At 44.9% G+C, this 25,383-nt stretch overlaps 1 protein-coding gene across 5 annotated transcripts in view; it reads left to right on the top strand.

Moving 5' to 3' along the window:
- NAV2 (neuron navigator 2) overlaps positions 1 to 25,383 on the top strand; it is a 771,558-nt gene that overhangs the window by 644,731 nt on the left and 101,444 nt on the right. Inside the window, exons 1-2 of one of the 5 annotated variants that reach the window (XM_023191517.2) lie at positions 21,700 to 21,939; positions 22,233 to 22,275. The exons of the other annotated variants lie outside the window; for them this stretch is intronic. Of the exons in view, the coding sequence (XP_023047285.1) occupies positions 22,250 to 22,275 (26 nt within the window). The 5' untranslated portion in view covers positions 21,700 to 21,939; positions 22,233 to 22,249. Of the gene's footprint in view, positions 1 to 21,699; positions 21,940 to 22,232; positions 22,276 to 25,383 lie in introns of those variants that run through there. 5 annotated transcript variants of the gene reach the window in all.

Genomic DNA, 25,383 nt, shown 5'->3' with positions numbered 1-25,383 from the left:
TCCTTGTGTAAGAGGTGCTTTGGGGACACAGGGGCCTGGAGTAGAGCCTTTTTCAAAGATCCCAAAGCCCTCTCTATATCTCAAAGATCAGGTCATGAGCAACTAAAGGAAGGGACAGCGCAGTCAAAGAGATGTCAGTGCGTTCAGATGCGAGCGGGCAGAACGAGAGCACTATAGCATGGGTCAGACGGAAGGCTTCCTGGAGGTGATAGGCTTTTAGCTGGACCTTGGGAAACAGGTGGGAGTTACGGGTGGTGAGGAAGAGAAACAGCAGTCCAGGTTTGGTGGAAAGGAAGATAGAATGTGCGGGAGGGATGGAGAAAAGAGACTGAGCCTGGGAAGTTTTGTTCTCTGGGAAATCCTATCTTTGAAGGCAACCACTTTTTTTCTAGGCCAGTAGGTGCTCCACTCTGATACTCAAAGCCACTGTAATAGCTGCCTCCAGTAGCTGTGTCTCACTGTGCCCTTCAGAAGTACCTACCCCAGCGCCCCTGGAAGCTTCTGTGTCAGGGGTCAGCCTTGTGTTCTTGGAGAGAAACCTTCCAAAAGCAGACTCTGATAGGCTGAGGCAAATAGCTGACTTATTCATAGATGCCCTGTGGCTCACAGTATTAGAACTGGCCGCCTCCTAATGATTAAACACTACACAAACACCAAGTGACCAGGGTACCCCACCATAAATGGGCTGTAAACCAGAGTGGACAGTGGCTGTTCCACCAACCGGGAGGAAGCGAGGCTACAGAACTGCTTTCTGTCCTAAGCAACTAGCCCGCCAGGCAGAGCCCAGAAAACAAACCCAGACCTTTCCTGAACCCTGGGAGGGAAGTCAGAGAGGGGAAAGGTGAGATTCTGAGGTCATTGAGAGTGGAAAATAACAAGCACCTCCCCTTCCCCGTGCTATGTGCTCTAAACGTGCTGGACATTAACTTGCATCACAACCTGGTGAGAGCTGGCAATTGATCAGGATGGATTCAGATGACATCTGTATTGAGGGTCTATTTTATCTGCATATCTATTTTTGAGGGAAAACTATTGCCACTACCCTTAAATTAGTTGATACAGCTGATTCAGAGAGACCAGGTCTTTTGTCTGAAATCACACAGCAAGCAAGTGACTAGAAACAGAACCAGAATCCAGGTCCTCTGACCCTGCAATACAAGCCCTCTTCATTATCTGAAATGATTATACTGAGCGACTCCCAGGGGTAAACAACTCAGTCTGCCAAGTGTGGAACACTGCCTCTCTTGTTCTACCCACACCCACTTCCCTCCATCTCTAAGTTAGTTCTACTTGAGTTCAGCAGGTAAAAGAATCACCCCTGCTCTGGTCTGTTGCCTCTCCAGGAAGGAGGCAGCTGGACCCTATTGGTGGGAAAGGTGAGATTCACACCCACCTACCTGTGTACTTCCCACTGTTCTGGACAGGCCAGACCAGGGCTGTGGGCATGGAGCAGACCCTTACCAGCCTCTAGGAGCTGGGGATGAGAACAAAGCCGTTCCTGGTTGCTAGCCTGGATTATTAGGATCTGCTGCTCTTATTCTTCAGGAAGAAAAACAGCTATTCTGTTCATTGGATTTAGATTTTCTAGCTTCCGGTTTTGTCAAATTGCTAATAACACTATCTATTTCTAGTTGCTACTAGACAGTATGGAAGGCTCTTGTGAGTTCAGGAATATTTGAGAAGAAAACATCTTAGGAAAATTGTGTCCACTCTGAGTAAGCCTGTTCACTTCACTTGCTGGTGAACTCCTGAAAATGGGTTCCCAAACACCAGGGGTCTTTAAACTCCAGAGATGGAGACACCTCCAGACCATCCAGAAGCTCACCTGGAATTCCTAGCAGCAGATGTTATTACACTGGTCCTACATTCCCCTCTGTATCACCTTTTTTTTTTTTTTGAGACGGAGTCTCGCTCTGCCGCCCAGGCTGGAGTGCAGTGGCCGGATCTCAGCTCACTGCAAGCTCCGCCTCCCGGGTTTTCGCCATTCTCCTGCCTCAGCCTCCCAAGTAGCTGGGACTACACGCGCCTGCCACCTCGCCTGGCTAGTTTTTTTTGTATATTTTAGTAGAGACAGGGTTTCACCGGGTTAGCCAGGATGGTCTCGATCTCCTGACCTCGCGATCCGCCCGTCTCGGCCTCCCAAAGTGCTGGGATTTCAGGCTTGAGCCACCCCACCCGGCCCGTATCACCTTAAAAGGTTTAATTTGCTTCTTTTGTACGTTCACCAGAACAGTTAGAATTGTGATGCCGAAAGGTGGTAAGCTTGCCAGGCTAAAATATCCTCAGGAGGAACCTTTAATTTCAGAACCCATGTTTCTTGTGTAATCCACACCTTTTTTGTGCTTCATTTTCCCTTTCTGTCAAGTGGGCATGTAAAGTCCTGATCTGTCCTCTCCCCACTGCCATCAGTCAATACTGGCAAGGAACTTACAGCACCCCTAGGAACCAAGGGGCATTGCAAATGCAAGGCTCTGGCCAGAGAAGCCTGGCTTCTCTCTGCTGCCACTGAAGAAGTGACCACCTGGTGCTAATGGAACATAAAGCAGTGGGCTCTGATGCTGGGTGGTTTTGGTATTCTGCTCAGGTTACAGTGACTTTTTTCAGAACCTCCTTCCAAGAGGGCCTCAGTCCTGCCATTCTCATAAATTCCCTCTCCCTCCCAGTGCCTTAGTGTAACTTAAGGGGGTGCTGAAAGAAGATAGCATCTAAATCCACTGGGTTGCTTTTCACATTACAAGCATTAAGCCCTCATCATGGACTGCACTGGCCATGGCTGTTGTTCCAGACACCACCAGATGTGCTTTAGGGAGTCAGGGTTTCTCGTCTGCCATTCCTTTTTTCCAGTGCTTCTTTTGCTGCAAGACTTTGAACCCAAGGCAGTATAGCACAGTGGTTAAGAGCAAAAACTCCAGAATAGGGTTCAACTCAAATCCCAGCTCAGCCACTTGCTAACCAGTAAATGACTTAGAGTAGATTAATGCAGATAGTAAGAAGTGCTTCTTGGTGGAGTTGTGAGGCTTACTTGTGATAATCCCAATAAAAGATAGCTTTTATTTGGAATGAAGTTTCAGCTCCAAGGCAGAGCAGGAACGGAAGTGTCTTCTGATTCATTCTCACTAACCCACAAGCTCTCTGACAATAAAGACCCCCTCTGTCTGTCTTAACACTTTAAAGCCAAGGCCTGAGAAGAAATTGCCACATGATAAAAGTTCAATAAATGTTTGAGAACAATTTCAATCCCAAGTGATTCTGCTGAGTTTTAATCATATATGTGTAAATATATATATATATATATATATATATATGTTGGTGGTGGTGGTGGTGGTGAGATACAGTCTTGCTCTGTCACCCAGACTGGAGTGTAGTGGCACGATCTCAGCTCACTGCAGCCTCTGCCTCCTGGGTTCAAGCAGTTCTCTCTCAACCTCCCGAGTAGCTGGGACTACAGGTGCCTGCCATCACACCCGCCTAATTTTTGTAATTTTAGTAGAGATGGGGTTTCACCATGCTGGCCAGGCTGGTCTTGAACTCCTGACCTCAGGCAATCCATCTGCCTCAGCCTCCCAAAGTACTGGGATTACAGGCGTGAGCCACTGCGCCCGGCCTAATCATTCTTTAAAAAAAAAAGAGAGAGAGAGAGAGAGAAATGAGTCCTATCTATAATAAGAGAGATTTTCAATAAGGAGAGGAATACAGAGACAGGGAATCAACATTTCTGCGTGCCTCATTGTGCTAGGCAGTGAGCTGAATGCTCAAAGTATTTCACCTCACTTCCTCCTGCAGAACTCCTGCAAGGCTGCTGTGTCCTTCACTTTTCATGCCAGAAAACTGAAATGAGGCTCAGAGAAGTGAATTTGCCCGAGGTCGGATAGCTGGGTAAGCTAGAATAATAGTAGTAGTAGTAATAGCAGCAGCAGCAGCTAACATGTATGTAGCATGTACTGTGAGCCAAACACTTTACCTAAATTGACTCATTTAATCCTCATGACAACTCAATGAGATTTCATCATTTTAAAGATGAGGGAACCAGCTGACTGCAATGGCTCATGCCTGTAATCCCAGCATTTGAGAGGCCGAGGCAGGTGGATCACCTGAGGTCGGGAGTTCGAGACCCTGTTACTCCCTGTTCCTGGGAATATTCACTCAGAATCTGGAAAACTGTGTATCTCAGGTAATACAGAAGGGGTTCCTGTGTGAGGTGAGAAGGAGACAGAGGTGATCTTTCAAAGGTCTTTCAGTTGTATGATTCAGGGTGTCCAGATTCCCATAGGGATCATTAGGGCTTGATTATAGACAGAGCAGACTGGGTATTGTATTCTGGAGAAAAGGGTCTCCTTGGAATGCCAGGTTTCCACAGATCATGCCAGCCTGGGGGTGGTAGCAGAGGCACCAAAGATGTTTCTTCTGAAAAATGTTTAACCCATGCCTCCTTCTAATAAATATAAAAATTGTGGCCAGGCACGGTGGCTCATGCCTATAATCCCAGCACTTTGGGAGGCCGAGGCGGGTGGATCATGAGGCCAAGAGATCAAGACCATCCTGACCAACATGGTGAAACCCTCTCTCTACAAAAAATATAAAAATTAGCCAGGCGTGGTGGCAGGTGCCTATAATCCCAGCTACTTGGGAGGCTGAGGCAGGAGAATCGCTGGAACCCAGGAGGCAGAGGTTGCAGTGAGCCAAGATCGTGCCATTGCACTCCAGCCTGGGCAACAAGAGCAAAATTCCATTTCAAATAAATAAATAAATAAATTAGCCAGGAATACTGGCACATGCCTGCAGTCCTAGCTAGTCAGGTGGCTGAGATGAGAGGATCACTTGAGCCTGGGAGGTTGAGGCTGCAGTGAGTTGTAATCATACCACTGCATTCCAGCCTGGGCAACAGAGCGAGACCCTATCTCAAAAAGAAAAAAAAGAGAGGACAAAGGTACAAAAATGCAAAATAATTTGCACATAGTTAGAGGTAGAGCTGAGACCAGATCCTGGTTTCCAAAGATCATTTTCTTCTCCGCCCCCCCCCCCAACCACTGTGGAGACAGTGTCTCACTCTGTCAACCAGGCTGGAGTACAGTGGCACAATCTCAGCTCACTGCAACCTCTGCCTCCCAGACTCAAGCAATCCTCCCACCTCAGCCTCCAGAGTAGTTGGGACTACAGGTGTGCACCACCATGCCCGACTAATTTTTGTATTTTTTTGTAGAGACAGGGTTTCACCATGTCATCCAGTCTGGTCTTGAACTTCTGGACTCTACAGCCTTGGCCTCTCAAAAGTGTTAGGATTACAGGCTTGAGCCACCGTGCCGGCCCATTTTTGGTGAGGGTTTTATAGGTATAGTAAGGACTCCATAGGATTTTCTGAAACAGAAGAATTAGGTGATTAAGTAAAATGGTACACTGCTTTCCCTAAAAGTTTTGAAAAGGAGACTCCCTGTTCATATGCCCAGGATGTGTGAACAGAATTTTTCCCTGGAGCTGCAGGGCAATTTTGAGAGGACCCTTGAGTGGCCTTGGGGCTTTGCCTCATCTCTCCACATTGATTGGATTGGCAGTATTATTTTCACTGAAGAAACTGATCTGCTTTTCTGTGGAGTGAAATGACAGGTTAGAAAGGCTCTCAAAGTCTAAATTTAGCCAGCACAGTGTATTCATATGCTGTGCACCCGGGTCACCAGGAGAAGATAGATTTGACAGGTTGGCTGGGGGACAAAAGCCAGCCCTTGAAGAAATTAGTTCTCCTTTGAAAGGTAAGTCAGACTAATTATTTGTCTCCATTGAGCCTGGTGTGTGAGCCCATTGATCAGCAGCTGCAGTGGAAGAATGGAGTGGTGATACCAGGAGGCACAACTGCCAGCGCTATGGGGCTTCAGCTATAATCATCTTCCAAGACCAGCCCGCGGCACAGTAACTGCCTGCTATCCCCAGCCACATACTTTAGATCCTTTGCTTTGTGGTGCTGTTTTGGATTTGTAAAAACATTTTATATTCACAAAAACAAAAAATGTTTTTATAGAAGAGAACATTATCATACTTTACCCCTTGCAGAAATCTTGTAAGATTGGTCATTGAGAGAGCCTTGTTTTGTCGAGCAAAGTTGCAGAAACCAAATATTTCAGAACTCTCAGCCTGTGTATTTTAAGTTTAAATAAGGCCGGGCACGGTGGCTCGTGCCTGTAATCCCAGCACTTTGGGAGGCCAAGGCGGGCAGATCACCTGAGGTCAGGAGTTCAAGACCAGCCTGGCTAACATGGTGACACCCCATCTCTACCAAAAACACAAAAATTAGCCAAGTGTGGTGGCGTGTACCTGTAATCCCAGCTACTCAGGAGGTTGAGGCAGGAGAATCCGGGAGGCGGAGGTTGCAGTGAGCCAAGATTGCACCACTGCACTCCAGCCTAGGTGAAAAAGTGAGACTGTCTCAAAAAAAAACAAGTTTAAATCAGTGTGTGTGTATGAATGCCTATTGTCTTCTCTGTCTTTTCTCTATCACTTTGACTCTTTTCAGCTACTTCTTGAGGTCCAAAACCTTCCAGAGAGCTTTTCCTGCCCGCTAACAGCCGGAGACTTCGGGGACGCAAACAAGCATGCTTGCCATCAGCATCTTAAGCTTGACCCTTATGATACAGGCTCAGATGAAAGTCATTCACACCAAAGCTGTGTCCAGGCAACAGCCAACAGACTTTGGAAAAGGACTTAACCAGTATGAGAGATGACTAAATTTAGACTTGTGTATTTCTTTTTCTGTTGCTTGTGTCTTTGATCCACTTGGCAGTTGAAAATGGAAGTTCTTCAGACCTTTTTTTTTCCCGCCTGCTTGTTTTGCTAGATAAACCGTTTGCACAGAGTGGTGTGGGTACTTGCACATGCTTAATTTCCCTGGCATCTGATAAATGTTTTGAAATAGGATAATGCTGGAAACATTACTTTAAAGTGCTTTGCTTAAATAGAATTGATTATTTTCCTCGACTGCTGTATTGTTGCTGCTTTTTTTTTTTTTTTTAATGAATAAGATCACTGTAACTACTTTTCCTTCTTATCAGTCCCATCCTGTTCAACCATCACTTCCTGTAGTGCTTACCGGCAAATGAGACTTCCCCTCCCCACATGGCTACACAGGCGTCAGTGAGACCTCCCTGACCTTGGGATAGGAATTTGGAATTCCTAGTCTGTAACGGGGAGAGAGGAAGGTACAAAACAAAAAAGCGTAGGTTGGATGTTGGAGGTCTGAGGTTTAACCTTGGGTCTACCCCTAAACTCTGTGACCTCAAGCAAGGTACTTTCCCCCTGAGCTTACTTACTCAAATTTGGATTTGAGCCAAATGGCCCCTAATTTTCTTTTCAGCTCTGAGTGTCTAGAGTGACTCCAGTTTACTAGATAACCAACCCTGTATGAAATTTGAGATTTGACTATCCAAAATGAAATGCACGGAGGCAGGTGCTCGTTGAACTCAATGGTGTCTGAACGAGGCTCTAGAACCTGTGACAAATGAGCTGTGACATAGTGTTGTGATTTACAGCTTTCCATGGGGTGGACATCATAATTTTTAAAATGTTGACTTTGTCAGAGAAATTAGATAAAATGCAAACAACGTCGTGAGATTTCTGAGTTAGGAAGCAGAGCTGGAGTAATTTTCCTTTGGTATGTCTGCATCTCTGCTACCCATGACTTTTCCAAAAGCAGTAAATGCCTGTCTATGAGCTTCCGATCCCCCTTGGATAAAGTTCAAATGTTACTGGGCTTACTATGAGATCTGGCTCCTGCTATTCTTCCCCGCCTTCTCTTCAACCACACTGAATTACTTGCTTCCCCCAGGCCCCAAACCATCCTTTTTCTTGCCTTTCAACCTTTGCAGAGACATTCTCTTCACCCTTACCCCATCCCTTCAGGGCTCACGTTAAATGTCACCTCCTCCAGGAAGCCTTCTCTACCCCACACCGAAGACCAGATTGGGTGTCCCTCCTATTTGCTCCCATGATAGCCTGAATTTTCCCTTATTATAGCACCAAATACATCATATTATAAATGTCCACTACTAGCCTGTCATCTCATCTATACTCTGAGCATCTTGAGGGCAAGAACCTATCTTGTTCACCAGTGTTTCCTCATTACCCAAGCCAAGTGAGGAAACTGCTCAGACAGGTAGACTAGCTCCAATCTGTGTAGCTCAGCTTATTAGTGAAGCCAGAATTCACTCCCAAGCCCGCTTCTCTCAAACCCCACCCCCTTCCATTCTGTAAGACTTCTCATCCTGACCCATCTTCCCCCTAATTGTGAAGATGTCTTTTTTCTTGAGATACCTTCTATGATCTCATAAGAAGGACTGGGGGAAAATGGAATTTGTTTTGCCGACCTTTGATTTAGAGACTCATTTATAAGATTGTCTGCCTCTGTGGATCAAGACTGCAAACGAGAACACTTAGGTTGATTGGCTTAAATAGCACTGTGTCTGCTGTGCAAATAGGGGCTTAATAATTGTAAGTCTCCTTTTCTCCCTGGAGTTTGACATACTGTCCCATCCAGATGCATTTGTGAGATAAGCGTAACAGCCCCCCACTACTTTTTTTTTAATTTGTGAATTTTGAAATTCAAACACGCCTCTCTGCCTCTTGGATTCCAACAGCTTTAAATGTCCTTGAATTTTTTAGAAAGGACCCAAGTCTATAATATATGTACAGCTGTGGCTCTTATCAAAATGTACACATGCCTCTCATTACTGCTAATTGCAGTTCTACCACCGGGTGATCTGGGCTCAAACCTCCTAGTTCTGTGACTGGTTATCTATTTTATAGCATTGGCTACTTAGGATACATTACAGTGTCTTCCAGGCAGCTGCTTTTTAGGTAAATTAATACCTGGGGGTCTTTTTCCTTCTCTAGGAAACTTTAAGTACTGTAACAGGCTTTCATTTAAGCCTGTGCAAGGCTTATTTCACCAGATTGCTATTTAGAAGTTCTAACAAAACACCTTTATGAATAGTGACTGTAATACCCTTAATCCGCTAAACTTCCTGACATTTTAAACTAAGTGGATAGCTAGGAATGAAATCAGGCTTTCCCATTTCTCTAGTCTCTTCCTCTTCCCAGCCCTGCCTATGCATCTTCAGGATCAAGGTGCTGGGGTGCAAATTCTTTCTTGCTGTTAGGCCATCAAACTAGAAACGACCAGGAAACACAACGCGCTTTCTCCAGACTCCAGGTTTTGTAATTACCTGGCCTGACCCACAGCTTTTTTAAAAAATGAGTTTTGGTGAGGTTTCTGTTTCTGATAAAAGATTGGGATTTAAAAATATTAAATGTGATTTTCTTTGGTTTTTTTTTAGCCCATGTTTAATTTTGGAAAAAATATTGAAAATGCAGATAAGCAAACAATAGGGATAAAAGAAAAAGGTTGTAATGTTGTATGACACAGAGAAATCTATCATTAACACTGTGGTGCTTTCCAGGTGTTTTTTAATCATGTAAGCACTTAGACATTTTGTTTTTTGAAAGACCAAACATGTCTTGAATACTTGCTTGCTATGAGTCACACACTAGTCTAAATTCTTTACATGTATTGATTCATTTGGTGTTTATAGCACCTCTGGGAGTAAGAACTCATTGTACAGGTGATGAAACAGACACACATCGCTTAAGCAACGTGTCCAAAGTCACACAGCTAAAAGTGACAGAGCCAGGATTTGTAGCTAGACAGTGTGACTCTATAGTCTTTGATTTTAATTACATTATACAGCCTCTAAAAAATGAGAGATGTTTTGTAATCTAATTTTGTAACTTTATAGTACAGCATGAGCACCTTTCTTTATCAGGATTCATTAACATCATTCTTAATGGTCTCACACAATATTCCATTCTATGGAGGAGCCATAATTTGATTAACTCTCTTCCTACTGGTGGATATTTAGGGTGTTTCACTTCTTTTGTTCTTATAAACAAAAATGCAAAGACCATTCTTAGACCTAATGTATGCACACTAGTGTGGGCTGCCAATAAAACTCGTATTCTGTATTTTCCTTATAATTCTGACATTTGTGTGTGCAGATGATACCCTTGATGCACTACAGAGGAGCACAGTCTCGAGTATCTTCTGGCACTGGTGATGGGGCTACCCTGAACCATTCACATACTTTCTCTCTCCATACTCCATTGTTCCTGGTACGGTGTTTGGAAGAAAGTTGGCTGAAGAATGGAGTTTCTGTCTAGGTCCAACTAGCTCCCTGCAGCTGAACCTACAAATGTAGCATCAGTTTGCATTGTGCTCTAAATTGAATGAGAGCATTTATCTTTCTCTCTAAAATATAGAACTTGATAAGCAAAAATATAGCAAACTTGATAGCAAAAATATAGAACTTGAAACCATTAGATTGGTGCAAAAGTAATTGTGGTTTTTGCCGTTACTCTTAATTGTGAAAACTGCAATTACTTTTGCACCAACCTCATACCATGATGGTGCCTACTGATAGAATCATCCACTCATGGCTGGGCACAGTGGCTCAAACCTGTAATCCCAGAACTTTGGGAGGCCAAGGCAGGTGGATCACCTGAGTCAGGAGTTCAAGACTAGCCTGGCCAACGTGGCGAAAACCAATCTTTACTAAAAATACAAAAATTAGCCGAGCACAGTGGCACATGCCTGTAATCCCAGCTACTCGGGAGGCTGAGGCAGAAGAATCACTTGAACCCAGGAGGCAGAGGTTGCAGTGAGCCGATATTACGCCACTGCACTCCAGCCTGGGCAACAAAGTAAGACTCCATCTCAAAAACAAAGCAAAACAAAAAAAAAGGTGGGGGGGAAAGGGTGACCAGGGGATAGGGTTGTTGTCAATACACTCTTAATACTCAAACCAGTGAAGTGGCTGGCTGTAAAGTCAAGAAAATCATCCCCAATATGCCAATTACCAGTCTCAAGGCAAAAATCCAGAGGTGATAAAGAGTAGTTTTAAGCATGGGCTTTGAAATCAGAAGCCTAAGGGCTTACCAGCAGTGTGGCCTTGGGCATCTTACTTAACCCACTGCTCCCCAGTTTCTTCATATAAACTTGGGATGATTATACCTACTGCATAGGGAATGCCAGAAGGATGAAGTAAGACCAGAAAATTCAGCACAGTAACCATCATGATAAAAACTCGATAAATGGGAACTTAAGAAAGCCCTAGAAGGACACCGATTTATGAATAACGTGGACCTAGGTCCAGATTTTGGCTTTAGCATTTTTTAGCTATGTGACCTTGAGCAAGTTACTTAACCTCTCTGAGCTGTAGAACATCTGTACATAAGAGATAAGAAAATCTATCATACTGGGATATTGTGAGTTTTGATACCAATGTTGTATACAAAGTTAGTAGAGTCTCTGGCATGCTGTTGGTTTTCAGAACCAATAGCAAAATTTGTAAGCAGTTTCTGTGTGCCAGTCACTCGATTTAACTTCTCTTCTTCCATTCAAAACAGTTTTTCTCTTAGAGACTAATGATCAAATGGAAGGAGTTTAATTCTTAACCAGTCTATAACTTTTTCAGCTAGCCTTCCCGCTAGGCAAATACCTAGAATGAGTTGGGCTCTTTGCCAAACTTTTTTTTTTTTTTTTTTTCCTTTCATTGTAGACAAGATTGTGGTTCAGAGGTTGGGAAAGGTTTTGTAAACCTAGTTTATAGTCCCTATAAACTCAGAAGGGAAACAATGAAATACCAAAGCTAAGGTATAGAACAGGTTTTCTTACAAGAGAAACTACGACCTCATGGGGCTGTAGGAAGGGTCCTGTGGGAAAAGGTATTTACAGCATTTCATACAATGCCCGGCCCTTAGAAAGTCTGCAGTAAATTCAAGGTCTGTCCCCAGTAGGGGACAGATGGATCAAGAGTCAAATTCACAAGGCAAATGAATTTTCTTTTGAGAAGGAATTCAGTGGGAGATCTAAGGATATAGTTTTACAAAACATTCATACTTGGAAGGTTCTTAGAGGACCGCTGGGGTGGCAGCCTGCTCAGTGAGCAGGAGAGTAATCTGAGAGCCACAATCAGGAAGTGATTTGGCCAAAGTCAATGTGGTGACAGATGCGGGGGCTCAGCCCCAAGCTTCTGTTCTGTGCCAGTGTTCTCTCCTCTGCCCTGCAGTGTGCCCTACAACATGAGTGCTGCATGATCGGGGCCAGTGGGTAAACTTTGGGTGCAGGAAGTGGAGTGAGATCAGAGTCCCCAACTGTTGGCTTAAGTCACAGTCTGCCTAGGGGCTGCTGATGAGCACCTATAAGTTTCCTCTCCAGTACCGTCCTTCTCCCCAATTACACTTCCCTCTCCTCACCCCAGCCACCTGTCCCTCTTCCTCATTATCTCACCCTGTGGGAGACACACTCAAGGATGTCCTTGGGGCCGGACTCCCATTGGAAAAAGTCGAAGGGTAGCATTGAAACATTTTTTTCATTCCCCATTCATCTTAATAGAGATAATAGTGCAGCTGCAAAAATAAACATTTGAATTCTCTCTGTGCCCCTACAGCACCCTTAATAAAATATAGATCCTCAAAGCCAGTCATGTTCTTTTAAATCTCCTTTAATTTTCTGTTTTCTAAAAGACCAAGGCCAGGTGTACTTGCTCACATCTGTAATATTCCAGCAGTTTTGGAGGCCGAGGCGAGAGGATTGCTTGAGGCCAGGAGTTCAAAACCCAACTGGGTAGCAAAGCAAGACCCTGTCTCTTCAAAAAAATTTAAAAATTAGTCAAGCATAGGCCAGGGGCGTTGGCTCATGCCTATATTCCCAGCCCTTTGGGAGGCCAAGGCAGGTGGATCACCTGAGGTGAGGAGTTCAAGACCAGCCTGGCCAACATGGCAAAACCCCATCTCTACTAAAAATACAAAAATTAGGCCAGGCGCGGTGGCTCAAGCCTGTAATCCCAGCACTTTGGGAGGCCGAGACGGGCGGATCACGAGGTCAGGAGATCGAGACCATCCTGGCTAACATGGCGAAACCCCATCTCTACTAAAAATACAAAAAACTAGCCGGGCGACATGGCGGGCGCCTGTAGTCCCAGCTACTCGGGAGGCTGAGGCAGGAGAATGGCGTGAACCCGGGAGTTGGAGCTTGCAGTGAGCTGAGATCCGGCCACTGCACTCCAGCCTGGGTGGCAGAGTGAGACTCCGTCTCAAAAAAAAAAAAAAACAAACAAACAAACAAAAAATTAGCTGGGTGTGGTGGTACACACCTGTAGTCCCAGCTACTTGGGAGGCTGAGGCAGGAGACTCACTTGAACCTGGGAGGCAGAGGTTACAGTTTGCCAAGATCACACCACTGTACTCCAGCCTGGGTGACACAGCGAGACTTCATCTCAAAAATAAATAAATAAAAATAAAAATAAAAATAAAAATTAGAGGCATGATGGCACATGCCTGTAGTCCCAGCTACTGGGGAGGCTGGAGCAGGAGGATTGCTTGAGCCCAGGAGTTTAAAGTTTCAACGAGCTTTAACTTTTTAAAGTGATTGTGTCACTGCACTCCTGCTGGGCGACAGTGAGACCCTGTCTCCAAAAAAAGTAGTTAAGTATAAATAAATAAAGACCCAATTGCATGGATTTGCTTCTTTGGGTTTTTTCCTGTTTTCCTCTAAATAACTAGATTTATGATCATGACCAAAGAGGCAGGATAGCCTCACTTCAGACTTCAGCCTAACATGTTCCCTGAAATACATGTCGAGCCTTGCCATCTGCTGCTACTCCTTATGGCCTTGGAGACAATGACACAGAAATGTTCGTGGCTGTTGTTCTTTTTTTTTTCTTTTGAGACGGAGTCTCGCTCTGTCTCCCAGGCTGGAGTGCAGTGGCGCGATCTCGGCTCACTGCAAGCTCTGCCTCCTGGGTTCACGCCATTCTCCTGCCTCAGCCTCCTGAGTAGCTGGGACTACAGGCGCCCGCCACCTCACCCAGCTAGTTCTTTTTTTTTTTTTTTTTTTTGTATTTTTACTAGAGATGGGGTTTCCCCGTGTTAGCCAGGATGGTCTCGATATACTGACCTCATGATCCACCCACCTCGCCCTCCCAAAGTGCTGGTATTACAGGCCTGAGCCACCGCACCCAGCCGTGGCTGTTGTTCTTAGCCAGGGGTGTGTGGGATGGGGTTTTATGGGGTAATCTAGGTTTTGCTATTTAGAAAGCTACATCTAGGGACAAGTTGCAAAATTTTCACCAAAATTGTCAACTTTCAGCAATGCACAGCATTCCTATACAGGCAGCCCCAGTACAGATTTTTCTGACTTTGTGGACAATGATTTCCTTCTCTTCTTTCCTATAATATGTCCTCACGGTTTACTATTTTTTTTCTTTCATGGCATGTATCGTGGATTGCGGTTAAATGTATTTGTTTTTTATTTGACTGCTTGATACCCCCACATATACCCAATTATAAGCTCCATGGGGGGTAGAGAGAGACATCTTCTCTTTGACATACCACTGTTTCCCCAGCACAATGCCTGGCACACACAAGTCAATATCCAGCTGATATTTTAAAGAGAACAGTCACTGCAAATATAGGAGGAGCGTCTATAGTGTGGAATTTGGTAAATGACTGTATCTCAATTGGACCAAACCCAAAAGTATTAGAAGGAGCTGAAGGACTGTGGGATAACCTGTGAATGGCCCTGGCCCACTACGTGTCTTAGTGTCATCTGTTGGCATAGTGACCTGGAGGTGTTCACTCCTCTAATGCCGTGTCATGGAAATCAAACAGGATTTGGCTCCAGTCTGTCGCTTGGCAGTTGTATGACTACAAGCAAATCATCCAAATTCTCTGGGCCTCGGTTTCTTTTTCATAACATAGGGATAATAACGCATGTTAGAACAGTTCTTAGAATTAAATGAGATGAGATGTGTAGGCAGTAAAGCTTATAAAGTTTAATTATCGTTATTGTTGAGAGTAACTTTGACCTCTTATGTCCTTTACTGGAAATGCTGCCATTTTGCAGTTGATGTAGCTGATTGGCACCCTTCCAATGAGTTGAGGCTGAAGATGCTGGCACCTGCATGGTCCTGTTCCTTAGCTGTGTTTAAGGTTTTGTTAACAAGCCACTGGTTTCAGATTAAGAATGGGAAGGGCATAAGCATGGATAATAGATTGGATACTCTTCCTGCTGAATGAAACCTTTTGTTTAGAGATTAAGGAATATGTGTGCATTTACATGTGAGTAGTCACAAATGTGGACTCCAGACAATCTCAACAATTAACCAACAAAAGGTAACAGAAACTACAACTCTGTAAGATAAAATATTTGAAACTGAAAGTCAGCTCATTCTGTTTTTGTGATATAATTGGAGCACAGTATCACCACTTCACTGGAAACAGTAGGGAGGGAGGGATCCACAATCTGGGTGAATGGAAAGAGTGAGATCCTGCTTCCCCGGACCCAGTGGAAGCAGAGATTCTGCATAAGAACATGAACAGGGCCAGGTGCAGTGACCCACGCCTATAATCCCAGCACTTTGGGAGGCCAAGGCAGGCAGATTGCCTGACATCAGGAGTTTGAGACCAGCCTGGCCCATGTGGCGAAACCCTGTCTCTACTAAAATACAAAAAAAAAAATTAGCCAGGTGCGGTGACGCAAACCTGTAGTGCTAGCTACTCTGGAGGCTGAGGCATGAGAATTGCATGAACCTGGGAGGTGGAGGTTGCAGTGAACTGAGATTGCGCCACTGCACTTTAGCCTAAATGACAGAGCAAGACTCTGTCTCCAAAAAATAAAAATAGGCCGGGTATGGTGGCTCGCGCCTGTAATCCCAGCACTTTGGGAGGCTGAGGCGGGTGGGTTACCTGAGGTTGGGAGTTCAAACCAGCCTGACCAACGTGGAGAAACCCCGTCTGTACTGAAAATACAAAATTCGCTGGGTGTGGTGGCACATGCCTGTAATCCCAGCTGCTAAGGAGGCTAAGGCAGGAGAATTGCTTGAACCTGGGAGGTGGAGGTTGCAGTGAGCCGAGATCCTGCCATTGTACTCCAGCCTGGGCAACAAGAGTGAAACTCCGTCTCAAAAAAAAAAAAAAAAAAAACAAAACAAAACAAAACAAAACAAAACAAAAAAACAAATAAATAAAATAAAAATTAGAAAAGAAAAGAAAAGAAAACATTAACAGGAAGGGAGGCCCTCTGCTTATCCTTTAGGTCCTAATTCCCAGAAAAGCATAGAGAAAGTGGAAAAGGAAAGGGGGAGATGCAGACGCACACTGACTACCTCTCAAAGCACTGTATTGACAATTTTCTAGGATCAATTGTTATTAATGGGTTTGAGAGTTCTCCAGAGGATAGACTTTCTTTTCCACTCATGTCCCCACACCCACTTACTAAGCTTCAAACATGGTTGCCACCTTTCAGCTCCTCCAGCACACCCGGTCTCTCCCTCTGGTCTTTGCACTTGATGTGTCCCCCATCCACTCACCAACCCCTTCATCTGGAACACCTGGCTTTCTCCTGCTGATGGCTGGCTGGTGCCCTCTCATCTTTCATGTCTTCCTTTAAATGCCACTTCCTGAGAATGGCCTTTCCTGACCATGCTATTTAAAGTAAGTGCTTCCTGTGTGACTCCCTTTCGCAGCACCCTGTTTATTTCTGTCATCACTTTCCCCGTAACATCCATAATGATTTTGCTTGTTTGTCTCTTCCATGTAAAGAGCTCTCTCAGGACTGGGGCGTTTCCTTTTCCTCTGCCTTATATTCCCAGTGTCCAGTCTGGTATCTGGCAAAGGTTTTAAATGCTGTTCATTTTCTACCCCAAAGCTGCCTAGTTTCGTATGATTCTTGTTGAAAATCATAAACTCCCTAGTATTAACTGCTATACTTCAAAATCTTTGCTAAAGACTCCCCTTCCCACTGCCTGTTGCAGATCACACCCAGTAAAATTCCACAGCAGGCAATGAGATGTGTGTCACATCTTTTAATGTGTCCCATACACACCGATCCTCTTTTAAACCTTTATGTTTTCCTTCTTGTTCATTCATCCAGGAGAGCTTTCCTTCCTCCCTCCCCCCCTTCCCCGCTCCCCTTTCTCTTTGTTCTGTTACTAGCAAGGAAGAAGAAAGCAACTGAATTGAGTATAATACTGATTCCCAAATTAGGAAACAAAGTCAGTATAAAAGTGAAACTACCAGGTGTGGTGGCTCACCTGTAATCCCAGCACTTCGGGAGACCAAGGCAGGCAGATCACTTGAGATCAGGAATTCGAGACCAGCCTGGCCAACATGATGAAACTCAGTCTCTACTAAAAATACAAAAATTAGCCAGGAATGGTGGTGCATACCTGTAGTCCCAGCTGTTCAGGAGGCTGAGGCATGAGAATTGCTTGAACCCAGGAGGCGGAGGTTGCAGTGAGCTGAGATCAGCCCACTGCACTCCAGCCTGGGCAACAGAGCAAGACTCCATCACACACACACACACACACACACACACACACACACACACACAAAGTGAAACTAAAGTCGTGTTATAAAACTCAGAAGCAGCTGCCCTTAACCTGTGCTTTATGGACAGGATTCAGGGGATCAGTGAGTCCCTGGAAATATTGTGTAAAATATTGTTTGTATATCTTTTTTCTTATGGAGAGACAGACTTAAGTTTCCGTCAGGTTCTCAAGTGGGTCTGTGACCAAATAAAACCATTGAACTAAAGTGCTTGGAAGTACTACACAGTCCCCAGGAGACAGCATAGAATAATCAGTTCCATTTTGTCCTCCTATGCTTGGCTGATCCAGGACCACATCAGCAGTGATCTAGGCACTGGGAGGATATGGCTCAGAACAAAAGCAAACAGCACACCTGTGCTCAAGGAGCTGATTGTGTTGAGGGAAAGACAGACTATTGAAAGACAATGTGTTGACTGATCGACGCCATGAGGAAAATCATATGGTAGAATGTAATTGGGCTAGGGTCTAAGAGGAAATCCCTGAGGAGGTGCCATTCCAACCAGCATCTGACCCATGAGAAACGGGCAGCTGAGGGGGAGACATGGGCAGAAGCATTCCAGAAAGGGGGCACAGTGTGAGGACCTAGGAAGTGGGAAGAAGCTTGGTGCATTTGTGAGTCCTGTCTTTGGACGTAATGAAGAGGAAGAGCCAGATCACATGAGGGCTTCTAGGCTGAGGGAACAAATTTGAATTTTATTCTAAGTTCCCTGGGAAGCTATCAGTGGGCTTTAAGCAGGAATGTGACAGAATCTGCTGTACACTGGAGAAAGATTGCTGTTGCTGGGGTGTGCAGGATGGAGCCTAGCAGGGCATGAGGGAAGGCGGAGCGACCCGGGAGGTGACTGTTGTAGGAAAGAGATGATGGCAGCTTGGTCCAAGGTTATCTTACTGCAGATGTTCAGTGGTGATTGGGTTCAAGGTATATTTGGGGGCTTTAGGCAAAAGGACTTCTTAATGGATTACATCGGAGGCAAGAAGGAAGGAGGAAATTAGGACGGTTAATGTAGAGTCATACTTTGAGATACGGAAGACTTTGGGAGTAGGGGTGCAGACACACTGGAAGTTGGGAGCAGTAGTTTTGAGTAAGGTAAATTTGATTTCAGATGTGTTGGGTACACAAAGAGGCCAGACTACAGATTACAGACTTTAGAGTTGTCTGCCTGCACCTAGTATTTGAAACCATGGATGGGATCACCCAGGAAAATAAGTTAGTTAGAAGTGGTAGTTATAACTTATTTAGAAGTTAGTGAGAAGTTATAGTTAGAGAAGAGGAGGGGTCCAGGGATGGAGGCCCTTGAGTTCTGGAGAGGTGAAGAGGAAGGTGAGCTTAGGAGACCGAGAGCACAGTTAGGAAGGTAGGAACCAGGTGCAGATGACGGTATGGAAACCCGGGATGAGGCCCCCTCCAGCGAGAATCTGTCGATGCTACCTGCTGCTGAAAACTCAAGTAGGGTAAGGAGAGAGAGATGTCCACTGGCTTTGGCAAGGAGGAAGCCATTGATGTTCTCAGGGAAAACAGAAAGTGGTCTCAGTGGCGTAGTGGGAACAAACATCTTGCCTGGTGGGTTGAAGGATCATGAAGCATGAGAAGTACATGGAACAACTCAAAGTACTCCTTCGAGGTGTTTTCCTGTAATATGGAGCAGAGACCAGCATGATTGTGGAGGATAATATGGGCATGAGGTTAAAAAAAAAAAAAAAAAAAGGTTTTGGGTTTTGTTTTATTTGATGAGATTAGTAATACATTTTTCAGCCTGCAGGGAAAAGCCAGGAAAGAGGGTTAAATATGTTGGAGGAAAAGGAGCAAAGCGTCTTCACTAGCACTGGTTTCATAAAATACTCATTAGAAATAAGTGAATATCTTTTTAGATTCATCTTTGCGGTTTTCTGTTTTGTCTAATTACGTACTGTATTCCAAGAATAAAGTTTTCTTCTACTTTTTGATACCTGAGTCAAGTTCATCAGCTACATTTTGGTTTTATAGATGGCTCTGTGAGTAACCTGGAAACCTTAACATCGCTGATAACATTGTTTCTAGGGAGAAAAGTGTTATGAGTTCTGGAAGCCCTTTGGAATTTGGCCTGTTTAGAAGCAAGGGTCAAAAGTGACAGAGCAAGCCTGACTCTCTGAAAAGCGCCAAAGGGCATCTACCCTCATGGAGTTGGTTTACTTTCCCTTTTCCTCTCCCATTGCCTGGGTCTCCCTTATCCCTGCTAATTATTATCTTTCAAACCATGAGAAAACCCTGACTCAATTAGAACCTGTAGCTGCAAATAATTCAGAGCCTTTCCCATGAAAGGTGTGATTCTTTTAACCACAGAAAGAAAACTAAGACCTCCTTAAAGCACTATGTCTCCTGCAATAAACTCGCCCCTGTAAAAATCATGTATAATCAAAATGATATGTTTAGTGTTGTACATTTACATGAACTTTTATAAAAAGGAGAAACTCCATCTGTTAACCCTGGAGTGTATCCTCTCTCCCTCAGAGTAAAAGACAAGCTGCTTACGCTGACTTTCAGGGCCCCACTCAGGCACTCTCCTCTCTCCCTGTACCCTTGGACACTCTGACCTAACCCCCTCCTCACCCCACTTTGGTTCACCACTCACTGCTCCAGCCACTCATTCTTGGAATGCATTGCAAGTCGTATACTATCTCAGGGCCTTTGCACTGACCATTTTCTCTTGGAAGTCCCTTATCCCCAGATATAAAACTAAAATGTATTCAGATACCCAGCTCCCATACTTCTTTTAGATTTGTAATAAAAACCATGCCCTCAGCAGACCTGCCATAGCCACCCCATGTAAAATTTCCAACACTCCCTTCACAAATCACATCTTCTTCTTTACAATACATTGTTCTCTTGATCACTTATTGCTAACGTACTGTAAAATTTACATTTTGTCTCACTTATTTTATAGTTCTACCATTGAAGCTAAGTTCCGTTACAGTCGAGATTTTTTGGTCTATTTTATTGACTACTTGTATCGTCAGCACTTAGAACAGCACTTGCCACATTGCAGATGCTCTATAAATATGTTAGTTGATGAATGAATAAATGAATAGATCAACATTTCCTAGCTTACCTTGATGACAAATCAGAATGTTTACCTATTATATTTGCCTAGAGCAAGGAAGCAATGGAAACTTTATTTAGAGTGTGTGTGTGCATCTGTGCCCATGTGCCTATGTGTCTCCAAACCACACAATCACCATCCCATTCCCAAGTTAACTCGGATGCTGGACAGATTCTCAAAGAAGTAATATCATAAAGATAGTTCCAGGGACAGCATAGAAGGTAAGGGGTGGTTTGAAGCATCCTTGTCAGCCAGAGCTTGGGTCTATCCCAACTTTTTTGTCTTAATAAGTCTGGACACTACCCCTTCCCTCAAACTCACCCACTGCCCACCCCCACCTCTGCTTCCCACTCCCCACGGCAGATGCCTCCTCAGTATTTCAAGTGGAGGAGGGCCCTGAAGGATCAGATGTGAATGATTAACTTTGGTTGCAACTTCGAGATTACAATCTTTTTTTCATTCACCTGGGAATCACCACCAGACCCTCCTCGACTCTTTGAGCAGATCTTTTATTCCCTCCCTTTTCAGTGTGGGGAGGAATGGCTCTTCATTCCATTTTGAAAGCTTCTGTTTGCTGAGCAAACGCTGACCACACAGAGACCTCACTTGGAGCCAGTTACTGCTTCCTTCCCTAACCATCCCCCAGGGCCACAACCCCCACTCCCCACTTCCACTGGAGAGGCCACCCTGGCCAGGGGGAGAGCCTTTCGTGGGGAAAGTCTTTTAAAGCTGCCAGGAACCAACTGGTAGGATTTTTGGAGAGGGAGTCAGGGTTTTGGAGAACATCTTAATCCTTCGTTTTCAAATAAAGCTTGTGGCTATAACATAAGTTTGCTTTTGAGTTCTCAGTAGTAATACAGTTGTTCATTGTTCATAACATCTGTTTACATAGTTCTTTCTGAGTGCCTTGATTACAGGTTTTAATAGGGATTAGTCGGTGCAACCCCTTCCCATCCCAGAGCTGGGACTCTCTCCCACCCACCTCCCCTTCCAGCCTCTGTACCATAATGTTTAATATAGCCATGCCTAGACTGAGATTCTTTTTCTTTTGAAATAAGTAGCCTGAGGAATTAATGCATATTTTTGTTGGCACTGCATCAAAATTGACATCACCGGAAATAATGTATGTGCATCGTTGTTAACTGTACAAACAGGTATCATTTCCTTTTTAGGTTCAGAAATTCTCTCTGTAGGCTAATCATTTCAATCAAAGGCTTTGCCTTCAGACGTCAATGGAATGAGCTAAGAAATGTTATAGTCAATGATTTTTGCATCATTAAAAGTAGCACTTAGGGCTGGAAAGACTTCCTGCAATGTTTTTGTGCAGTCTGTGAGGATTTAAAGTAGTTTTTCACTCTTAGATTTTCTTCAATTTGACCTGCTGTTGCAAACTCCCCTGGGACCACATGGAGGGCCCTTCCATTCAGTGCTTTACGGTAATGGTTTCAGAGTTTGGTGTTAGCTTTTGCTTTGCTGAAACTTTTCACAGCTGACTTGATACCAGCACTCAGGCCTGACCTCGCGATCCTTCAGCACTTCAGAGGTTAATTTTGTTGGGGGATCAGATTTCTTTCCTGGCCTGGGGAATGGTGATCCCTGCTAGCTAGTCCTTTAGTTACGGAGTTGCTGGGTGCCTGGGATTCCCTGGCCCAGTGTGGGCTGGCTCAGCTGGCTAAGGACTTGCTATCCCGTGAGATTCATTCAGCTTCTTTGTCCGCTGTTCTCCAAGGGCCACAATGTAGTGAAATGCTCTGGCCTAGGAACCTTACAAGGTAGGACGATTTTCCAAAATTTCTGGGGTCAGGGGGCGGGTGTGGTGCATGTACTGCCTTGTCTTCCTTGGCCGGCATTGAAAAGCCTGGTGGAGCAGCCAGTGGTGTAGCTGCCTAAATCACCGTGAGCTCTGTGGTGGTGTGTGGTGGTGTGTGTGTGTTGCGGGGAGGGGGGCGGGGGGCAAGGTTACTGGTCAGGAAATTCACCTTCTCTCCTCTTCCACCGCCATTCATTCTAACCTTGATGGTTTCAGAGGAAACTGGGGCATTACCCAAATGTCCTGGATCCACCTAGACATTTGGGTAATGTCAATATTTTCCAAACCGTCTTACCAAATTAGGCTGCTGAGCCTGAAAATCTGGGTGTTGATCACCCAGCTGTCTTGAGTCGTTATTCCAGACTTTTCAGCTGGTGGGGGCAGTATGGAGGGGTGGGCTGGGGAAAGGCAGTGTGGCCCCAGGCAAGGGCTGCTTGTGGTTCAGAGGGCCCTGATTAAAAAGACTTGCAGTTGGAGGTTTTGTTTGGAATTTAAGGAGCCTGGTGAACTTGTGGTTGTGTTTACTGATATAGCAGATTACTCTGTGTGTGTGTGTGTGTGTATGTAAACTAGGCTCCAGAAGAGATGGCATGGCAGATTTAAGCATAAGGACTTTTCTTGCTACCTTATGACCTATAGAGCTGCCTAGGGAAGCACATTTCTGTTTTTTAAGCCAGCCAAGGGGAGAAGAAAACAGTGTTCATGACCACCTACCACATGCCAAGCATCTAGCAGACATTGTGTCATTCAATTTCATTGCAAAGCCAGGAAGATTACATTCAATTTTGAAAATCAGCAGTGGGAACTAAGAGAGGTTAAGTAACTTGATGAAGGTTACACAGCTGATAAGAGGAAAAGCTGGGACTGGAACCCAAGTTCACTCTACCATCATGCCTTCCTGGGTGGGCTTGGCATCTGAGCTTGGAATGGTTTTACCTGTAATTTTAAATGTGACTTCAGCTGGATGAAGGGCGCACTTTGTTGTGGAGGACTCACCCAAATACACAGGATGCTAGCAGCACGGCCTGCCTGGGCTTCTCAGATGCAGCTTGTTTCTGGAAAGAAGAGGGCTGTGTATTAAGAAGCAGCCCTGCTTTGGCAGTAGGACCTAGCTGGGAGTTCTGTGATCTTGAGGCTCCTGGGCTGCTGGATGGATCAGGCTGGAGCTTTAGTTTGTAGCTGGTTCAGGAGGACTTGATCCCAAGTGAAGGTCAAATCAAGAAAGGCCAGTGACCTTGGAGCTGGCCTTGGGCTGCTGAGGCTGTGCCCTGGAACTCTGGGTCTACTTCTTAAGACGCTGAATTTATGGAGTCTTGAAGGGAGAAGATCTACACCCAGCACATTAATGCTGACCGAAGCCATTGGCACTAGCTGTTCACATGTGTGCTGGAGGTGCCTAATTAGCTAAAGCTGAGCTTCTCTTGGTCTGTAGAAGTCTTGACCTGAGGTCCCTTCGCTTTCCACTTCCCCCAAGAAAGAGAAAGCTTAAGGGCAGGCCCTTGTCAAACTGCAAAATGAGGCCAGCCTGTTTTTGGGAGATAGCCGCCTCTCTTGGTTGCCCTGGGGCAACTGTGGTTCTGTTTTGTGCATTCAGGTTTTCCCACATCCCTAAGATATATTGGGAGGTTAGTGGAGGGTTGGAGGGAGGGAGACTATGGAGGTATTGAACTCCCATCCCATTCTACTTCAAGACAGCTGGCCAATGCCCTGTCTGGGATTTGTCCCCCATCCCCTTTAATTTCTTCGAGATGTTTTAAAAGTAGCTTGATTGCATTAACGTGTCCTGCGTATTTTGAATAACAGTTGGAAGTTCTGAGTTCTTTTATGACCATGATCTATTTAAAAGTATCTTTACCTCTGTTCTTAACATTCAGTCAGTGTGATTTTTAAAAGCTTGGGTTTCAGAATCAGGCAGATCTGGGTTTGAATCCAGCTCTGTTTGTTAACCCTGGCACCTTGGGCAGGTCACATAGCCTCTCTAAGCTTTAGCTTCCACATCTATGAAAAGGGGGCATTAGTAGTTTGTGCCTGATAAGAAAGTGGAGAGGTGTTTGTGGGATGGTGCTTAGCATGGTGCCTGGAACCTATTATTAAAATTTTTCACCTTGTATAAATGTTTACTGTTATTTTCATTTGCTATAATATGCTGAATTCTGTTGATGTTTAGGGGAAACATATCTTCTGGTAAACAGAAAACTAGGATGAGTTTGTTGATATTCTTGGCAAAAGCCAGCCGGCAGTGGCCCAAGGGTAAGCAGCCCTCTCCGGAGGAGCCTTGAAGGAGAGAGGGCTTTGTGTAGCTGAGGTCAGCAGACACGCTGGTGCCTAGTGTAACAATGAGGGTCTAAGGCATCCGGACCAAAGCTCCGGGCTTTCTAACCCGACCAAGCTCCTGAAGCCAAAGGGAAAAATTTCATGCTTACTCAGGGGACCACCTACTTGTCAAGGAATGAGTTACCAAAATGGGACAAAGGTGCTGTGCGCTGAAACTCAAGCCTGATGGCTGCTAAATCCCCTTGGAGCCCTTTTTATGGGGTTTGTGTTTTCGTCCCTCCACCTCAAATCACTGGCCTTGCACCTGGCACCGTCTGTAGAAGCTGCTTCTCCCCTAGGACACTATCCATTTATGGCAGTAAGAAGCAAGTTCTTACACTGGAACTTTATCATGAATTTCAGGATGTAGGCCTGCATCTCCTTCCTGCAGTCCTTGCAGCTTCCCTGGATCCTGTACTGCAACTGACATGCAGGGAGAGCTGTACACAGGCTACCTGATATGGTCCCAACAAAATAATTATGATAACTGGATGTTATTAGCAACGTGCCACCCAGGAGGTAAAGGTGCCCTGATAAGGAGATGGCAGAGCCAGAATTCAAACACAGACCTATTTTACATTTTTCTGCAGAGCTGTGGTCCCTCTGTTTGGAGCCTCCTGGGATTAGTGGTACTAGATGAGACTGAATTTACTAGGGTTAGTGGCTACATTCTGTCCTTGCATTAATTCAAGCTTAGGCTCTGATCATTTTGCACCAGGACTGCGAACTATGTAGGCTGGTCCCAGAGCTGGAATCC

This window comes from Piliocolobus tephrosceles, chromosome 13 (assembly GCF_002776525.5).
Source record: "Piliocolobus tephrosceles isolate RC106 chromosome 13, ASM277652v3, whole genome shotgun sequence".
NCBI classification, from domain to species: Eukaryota; Metazoa; Chordata; class Mammalia; order Primates; family Cercopithecidae; genus Piliocolobus; species Piliocolobus tephrosceles.
Note: the sequence above shows the minus strand (reverse complement) of the source record. Positions and strands in the feature narration are given on the sequence as shown.